General features: G+C 46.0%; 1 protein-coding gene across 1 annotated transcript in view; it reads right to left on the bottom strand.

The window, feature by feature from the left end:
- Positions 1-4,566: 4,566 nt before the first annotated feature.
- Positions 4,567-8,165, bottom strand: part of CHCHD6 (coiled-coil-helix-coiled-coil-helix domain containing 6) — a 116,563-nt gene continuing 112,964 nt past the window's right edge. The window contains exon 8 of the mRNA XM_009889853.1: positions 4,567-5,118. Within this exon, the coding sequence (XP_009888155.1) occupies positions 5,095-5,118 (24 nt within the window). The 3' untranslated portion in view covers positions 4,567-5,094. The remainder of the gene's footprint in view (positions 5,119-8,165) is intronic.

Below are 8,165 nucleotides of genomic sequence, written 5' to 3'. Positions count from 1 at the left end.
AGTTTGCCATAAATGTTAGCAGTAGGAGATGGGAATTAAGACAACTGCAAACCTGCTCTAAAGATATCAGAACTTACATATATTTCTAAGCAAACTGTTTGAAAGCAAAGGAAGGGGAGAGCTAAGAACCAAAATGAGACTCCAGGTCCCCGCTGCCCCCTCGCCTGCGCTCTCTGGGACACAAAACTTCCATGCAACAGCTCCCCCACAAAAATACACAGGAACCAGACACAAGTACTGTCAACATCTCATAGCACACTGCACAAGCTGGATCAAGCACAAGCTACTCCACTGACTGCAAGCAGGAAGAGCACCTAATTTAGGCCATTCGCCCAAATTAGGGGAAACCAACTTCAGGAGCAGTTTGTTACATACCACAGAGGTAGAAGTTGATTTCATCTTCAACTTGGAAGCAGAAGTTTGTTTGCTGCTCTTCCTAAGAAGACAACAAAGCAAAGTTCTCTGCCATGTGCCGACCTCTGCAAAAAAGTCTGAAAAGAGCACACGTGTCATTAAATCCAAGACACGCTTTTGACACAGATCCCTCCCAAGACCAGTGACTGCTTCATTTGCTCCCTCTGGCTTTGCCCCGGGCTGCACAACTACCACTCTGCCAGCATAATTACACCCCAGAGCGGGAGATGGAGGGGCATCATTACTTGCCCTGCACAACCTCAGCAAGAAGATGACTACGGGTCCAGGCTAATCACTTCACTCTGCATCACCCTTCACTCTCCCAAGGCATCAGCCCAGGAAAACTGGGGAAGTGAGGAGAAACCAAGACACATACCAAGAGCAGAGTGATGAGGCTGACAGATAAGGAGGGCAGGTGAGTCAGTTCAGGAATACCATATTCATCTTCTTCCAAGGATTAACGAGAAGAAAAAAAAACAAAATGGCAGCAGGTGTGGGGCTACAACCCTGCAGGACACCGAATGGCCCTTCAGGTTCCTGTGGCTTTCCAAAAATGGGGTGGTAACTCCACAGTGCTGGGTGCAACAGCTCCCTGGGATGGCAAAAAGAGCTGTTGCGGTTGTAGGCTGTATTTTATCCAGGTGGGTCAAGTTACAGCAACTCTGAGGGAGTGGGAAGGAATGAGTGGACAGTCCTTGTGCCTATACTGCTTCTAACCCCAAAAGACCAAGTCACCGGGCAAAGAGAAGAACGTGGTCCCAAAGGATGTACAAGACTGGCAATGAAGTGTTTTACAGAATCTGACATAAACAATTTAGCGACAAGCTACAGACAAACACTTTTAACCAGTTTGGAAATAAAAAATAACAACTTGAAAGATAAATTGAAAAATTCTGCCTGGAAAAGGAGCACACAGCATGAGATCACAGGATTCAGCAGACTATAAAATAGGAAATGAGACTTACTCTTCTCCCCCTACAGCTACACAAAACCCTCCTACATAGATTACAGACGCGCTTGGCAATCGCCTTCCTCCTCCAGCCTCTCCCGTTATGGACAAGGCAGAGTTGGTAGAAGCCTGAATGCAGAGCGGATATTAGATAAAGCGTCTTGCAAAGCCAAGTGTGAAATATTAACAACAGGAGGCAATGGGTTGTGTTTTTATGCAAGATCACAAATTTGGTGCTTAGAGAGCCTGAGATGTTCTTGCACACCGGAATCTCAAAGTGCTTGTTGAATGTTTCGTTTAAAAAGCTATTGAAGCCTACTGGAAAATTTCTATCAGTTCTGTTATTTGCTGTATATTGTCTAACTTTGTTGGTTTTGTTCTTTTTCCTTCCCGCAACACTAAAAAATTATGCATGAATGAAAAGGTTGTTCCTTCCATTCATCCGGCCAGTTTTAAAACAATTCATACTTGTAAAGTGGGCGCTCTGCAAGCCTGTATTTTCACATGAAATTACCACAATTGCGCACGTTGCATCCGAATTACCGGCTGCGTTTGTACACACAATTACCCAATTTGCACACAGAACTGCAATAACCGGGCAGGCAAAATGGACATGCAGCTGCTCAGCTGAATGGAGCGCTGCACCTGAACTGCATCTGGCACTGGGCAGGTTTGGTTTTAGTAGGTGAAACAGGTCACACATATTCCTGGACACAAAAGAGCTCCTTTTTATCCAGCACATGCAGCACAGACAGCAGCGTGGCTGGCTGCCCCTGCCCTACCTCAAACTCGCCTTTGGAGGAAACTGCCTCCAATTCAGCTTCTACAATAGATTCAGACCTTGTTTACCCCGCTGTCCTTGTTGCCCATTAATGCCAACTGTGACAGTAGCTGTGTGATAAGGACATCTATTCAACACTGGACACCAGGCTCCAGGAATAATGATCTCTGCTACTTTGGTGCGTAACTGACACCTGCTGTCACAATCTTGCATGAAAAAAAATAAATCCATGCTCCGAATATCCAACAAGCAGTCAAGGAGAACCATAAGGAGAGGGAGCCTAAGAGAAGATGCAAAGCTTCTTCCTTCTTTGCAAGAGCTTCAGTAGTACAGGGGCAGCAAAGATGAGAGGAGGGGAGAAAAAAAACAAACAAAAAAAACTCAAGAGAAAACACTCACTCAAGAAGCTGTGTTACCTGTATGGTTTTTATTTGGATGGCAGCTGAGGCTCTGCAAACTGTACTTCATCTTCGGCAAGTTCCTATCGACATCTCTGTTCATCTTTTTTTTTCCCCAGGCTCAGATATCTGAGCTGATGATTAGGGCAACAGCAGCAACAAACTGCTCCTGGGCTCGAGGAAACACTAAAAGCAGAGACTGCCCGAAAGGCAGATGGGACCATAATCCCCACACACATGATCACCAAGAAGTTTGTAAATATTCATCATGGAGTAAGCTAAACTCAAACCCAACATAGCAGGACAGAGGAGTTGCCCACTTCAAGCCTACACAGTGAACTGATGTCTGTCCTCAGAGACTACCAGAGACTGAGGGTTAGGCAAGCCAGTGCTGAACTTTTGAGAAATATTTGCAGCTAATAATCAAGCAGTCCCTCATCTGGAGGTGCTGGATGGCCTTAGAGCGCCACTTTGTCCTTGTCGGGCTGCAAAACAGCCGCAATGCACCTGGCCAACATTAGCTGGAGATGTTACGTTTATGATTTTATGGCTGATTTTTTTCCCCCTACCCTCTATCAATTGAGTTCACCGTCTGAACGATCACATCTGTTTATGTTCCACAGACACCTGCATATCTTGAGATGACAGCAACTCCCTGAATGCTGTAATCAGCTATTTCTCAACAGAGGGATTGCCAATTTGGTAAATAAAGCTCATTATAAAAGAACATGGAAATGTATTACAGTTGCCTAACAGAGAAAATTGTCCAGTGCCGCCAAATAATCAGCCCTGGCATCATACTCCCCCCCAATTTAGGGCAGCTGAAATAATGACATGCAAATTACTCATGCCAAGGCAATATTGGATAGGGGCAAGAGGAAAATGAGGAAGAGACAAAACAGGTACTTTTCTCTTCAGACCAACAACGATTTAAAATCTAGTCAGGGATAGACCTTGGCGCTCCAAATTTCTGCACGCAGAGTCAGAAGTTTTGCAGCTCTGTAGAACCTGGCTATCCCAAGCAGATCCAAAAGCCGGCACGGCAGCAGCAGCAAAAGCCCACCCAGTACTGCTACAAACACATCTGAGGGCACCAAGTGTCCTACTTCGGTTTGGAAAACTTGCCCTTCCTCCCTTGGGGACAGCAAGTTTGACCTGCGCAGTAATAAAAAGCCAGAATTTCTGCCAGATCTGAGACTAAACAGAGATGAGCCACAGGTAAGAAAATATCGCTTCTAAGGAGGAAGAGGATTGTGGCATCAGCTCTCCACAAGAAGGAAAGGCATTTTGTTGCGTTAATGAAGATGTAAAGCACTAAGTTGCTGCCTAAAGGAAAAAGAGACGAAGCAGAATATAACACAGAAAACAATTCTCAGCCCCCCTCATCCATTTTCATAAACACTACATTAAACTCTGACATGACCTCCAAAAATCCATGTTCACATTCTTCAGAAACTGTCAGATACAGTCAAGAGAGGACACAAGCAGCAAATGCTGCCAGAGAAGAAGCTTTAGCCAGAGAAGGAGAATCAAATTACCAAGCAAGACCTGCTCCCCTGGTTTGCTGACAGGTCTTCTGCAAATCTGACGCACCTACCTCTAGGAAGATGAAACGCCAGATGCACACAGCTCCCACCGTCCCTCTGCTCCACAAGGAGAGGGCTCAAAACAAAGCACAGGGCTGAAAGGGATGGTGGTTTATGGCAGACAAAGCAAGAACTGCACACAAGGACTGGTGCAAAGAAAGATAACTTGGGCTCTGCATTCAGCAGGCAAAGGTTTTTTCAGTATGACTCACCACCAGCACTTCTCTTCAGCCAGGACTTTGCACTCTTCCAAGTACTTTCAAATAAGCCAAAGTCATTCAGCCCAGGACCAAAATGAACAAGTTTTGTGATTTACAAACTGTGACTTGAAATATTTCTATTCCTCACACTTGTTTGGAGTTTTTGTTGGCATGGGTAGGAGGCAGAAAACAGCAATTTACAAACTCGTGGGACTGTAAGTATCTCACAGCACACAGTGACCATTAAACACTTTATTGTTTAGGAGGGAACCTTGGAAGGGAAGAAACGCGCCTGCTGGTGTAACCGATGGGAGCGTGCTAGGAACAGTGAATCCTAACAAGCTAGTTAGGGTTACTTCCAAATACTTCAGACCCCTTTCTCCAGAGCAAATGGACAAAGATAACAGCTCTCGAAAGTCAGATGCGGATTGGTGAAACCAGAGCTAGCACAGGGTGAACCAGGCTCGTGTTGGGCAAGCCTCCAAGCTACAAGTTGTGCTGGAAGCACCTGGGGTCAATACGATTCTTTACATTGTAATACAATAAAAAAGGAAACCGTAGCGTCCCCCTCTCCCCGGACTTTCCTCCCAACTCCAGGAACATCCACTGAGACCGATACATGCAGGCAATTAGAAGAGGAATCACGTCGTTGTCTTGGATCGTGAAGGGCAGAAGGCACCAGTTTTGGTCAGTGTCTATCCAGAAGGATGCTGGGGCTTCCAAGGGCATCCGTGGTCCCTGTCCTCTGCTCTTTGGTGGCTGATGTTTATCCAGAATTAACTAACAGCTCCTGGAGAAAAAAGAAGACAAAGGAAAAGGCAGCAAGTTAGTTATGCAGATGTTGACATGGGACTGTTTCCTTCAGAAATGAAGGAGTAATGTTGTTGGCAGGGTGAAAATCCCACAGAAAAATCATCAGGTTTTGCCTGCAGTAAAACACAAGACACTCAAGGGGACAGAGGAATGTAGAAGCAAGACCAGCAGGTCATGATATCAAAGGCGAGACTGATGCTGTGAACAAGAATAGATGGTCAGTTGCAAATGATTAGGGTTTATAAATCCTGTGGCCTACAGCAGGAGAGAAAGGCCATGGTCTCAGGTAAGCCTCAGAGCAGGTGGGTCGCAGGGGTAAGTGTAGTCCACGCTAAGTCCCGACCTCAGCAGGAGATGGGAGCACTTCGATTAGCTGCCATCAAACATGCACACACACCACATCCTGAAACACGACTGACACAAGGGTGAGCACTAGAGCGGGAAGAGGAAGAAAGAGAGGGACTGAGACTACCCTAACTCCTGACGTGTTTGACAGCCTTTATCCCATTAAGACCCAAACCCTCCTAAAATTCAAAGGAAAATCATGCCTGATTTGTCCCCACGGCAACCTCCTGTTTTCTAAGTAATACATCCTCAGATCCTGCAGGTATCTGCATATGAGCTGTGGACTTCCGAGGGGTAGAAAAAAACCAGGAGGCTTTCAACCTTTTGGGGATGGAGACTGAGGAGCCTGCTGTGGTCCCTTCCTATATTTATCTCATCACTACTCCTATAAAGTAAAGAAATCAAACCAACAATGCCACCACCTGGCACCAGTTATAACACCTCTCCCTCTGAGGACCTGGGGTATCGATGTTGGACCCTACTTCAAAACCCAGGGAATCAGCTCTCACGCATCAGCCATGGCATCTTTCTATCAATGAACTGCTGGCGCAGCTACGCCGACAGCACAATTGCATAGGGTCATCCCATCAACACACTACTTTTTTCTCTGCAGTTCCATTTTGCAGAGTAGACAGTACTTACCCATGTTTAGAGGACCCTGCTAAAGCAAACTACAGACAGCTAACCGAATAGTTAGCTGCCTGTGGTCTCAACACCCATTTTTTTCCCTGAGCCTGGATTTGAGCTTGGTTCTACTCTCCAGACGCTAGCCTTTCGTAGGAGAGAAGCTGTGCTTCCTTGAATGTGAATCAGAAAGGAGAACATCACAAAATAATGACGCTAGCACACTTGGCAATATCTGTCAGAAGGTGAGGATGTCATTTGGGCTACTTCTGCGTAGCAGGCTGATATTCGCTGCCTAACACCTGCAAGGTCAGCATATTCAGTCTACATTGACCATGCATCTCCAAAGACAGCCCCATCTCTAACAACAATGAACTGGAAAAGCTTCAAAGGACTCAAGAATAAAGAGAAAATTGTTTGCCAAATTATTTAGACAAAGCTCATCCAGAAATCTGACAAATGAACCATCAATATTACTCGACTGACTCTAATTTCCCAGGTAATTTTTCTCATCATTAGTGACTTAAAGTTTTGCAGAGAGCAATACATTTTAAAAACTCCAATAGCACTCACACAAATTGTAATGAGTGAAGCAGCAACAACTCGCAATCAATTTTGCAATAAAGTAATTTGCTGTATTCACACTGTAACACTTCAGTGAAGTGTCAAGGAATGCTACATTTTGTAAAAAAGCCACCGATGTGGCCACTCTGTGGTTAACCCTTATGGAAGATAGTAAAACCTTTTTCTTTAAAGTAATTTTAAAGAATATCATAGTTACACAATTTCACATTCAGAATCATAACTATCTATTTTTACTCATTTCAGGAGAAAATGCAAACAGCCAGCACTTAACCTCAATCAATTCTTTCCAGCCTAACCTACCCACATACCGGGAACGCATCAAGCCGGAGGCTCACAAACATTCCTTGTGCAAAGACATCAGGTTCCATCTCACTCTGGATGACTAAACTTTCTCAAAACCTTTTGCACAGTAAGCACCAGACCCAGAACCGATGGGCTGCCGGGCAGCCCAGACACGAATTGGGGGATTGGAACATCTCTCATATGAGGAAAGGCTTAGGGACTTGGGTCTCTTTAGTCTAGAGAAAAGAAGATTGAGGGGGGATCTTATTAATACTTACAAATACTTAACGGGAGGATGCCAGGGGGATGGGAGCAGTCTTTTTTCAGTGGCGCCCAGTGATAGGATGAGGGGTAATGGGCATAAACTTGAACATAGGAAGTTCCATCTTAACATGAGAAGGAACTGTACTTTGAGGGTAGTGGAGCACTGGCACAGGCTGCCCAGAGAGGTGGTGGAGTCTCCCACTCCGGAGACATTCAAAACCCGCCTGGATGCTGTTCTGTGCAACTGCTGTAGGTGACCCTGCTCTGGCAGGGGGGTTGGAGTAGATGATCTCCAGAGGTCCCTTCCAACCCTGACCATTCTGTGATTCTGTGATTCTGTGAATTTCCTGCTGCAAGCCCCCGGGAACAAAGGACGCAGGTAACGATACCGTCGATCAGCCCACGCTGCTCCCAATAGTGGGCTGACACAATTACATCTACAACCAGCCTGTGCTGGATGGAGCAACTAATTAACGTCCCTTCCTTCCTCAGGGGAATGGAGTGCTCATGAAAGTTACAGGGTCGGCATTTCTTGGGAACTGAAGCTCTCCCAGTAGACAGCCGCCTGCGCACACCAGTGACTTTCCCAACTGTTTCAGACTTTCCTGCCCAGATGCCAATCCAGATCTCGCAGCATATGCCATGCCATTTGCAGACCACTACCATCCTGAAACCCTCTAATATTGCCAAGGTCCAATTTACAAAGACAGTGAAACCAGAGTACAGTCTCTGGCTGGCCATGAACCTGGGCTCCTCCGGATCTTCTGCAGAACATGCCGTGCACTGCAGGCACGATTAACAGCCAACAACGCTGGAGGCCAGAGGTCTCCTCTGCCAGCTACTGCAGCGCGTCACGCAGCCGTTGCATGCTGCACAGCGGAAGCTCTGTAGGCCCTGTGGTCTGTTAGCACATCATATAACTCG

Source organism: Charadrius vociferus, unplaced genomic scaffold (assembly GCF_000708025.1).
Source record: "Charadrius vociferus isolate BGI_N301 unplaced genomic scaffold, ASM70802v2 scaffold257, whole genome shotgun sequence".
Lineage (NCBI taxonomy): Eukaryota > Metazoa > Chordata > Aves > Charadriiformes > Charadriidae > Charadrius > Charadrius vociferus.
This window is presented reverse-complemented; position numbering and strand designations above follow the sequence as displayed.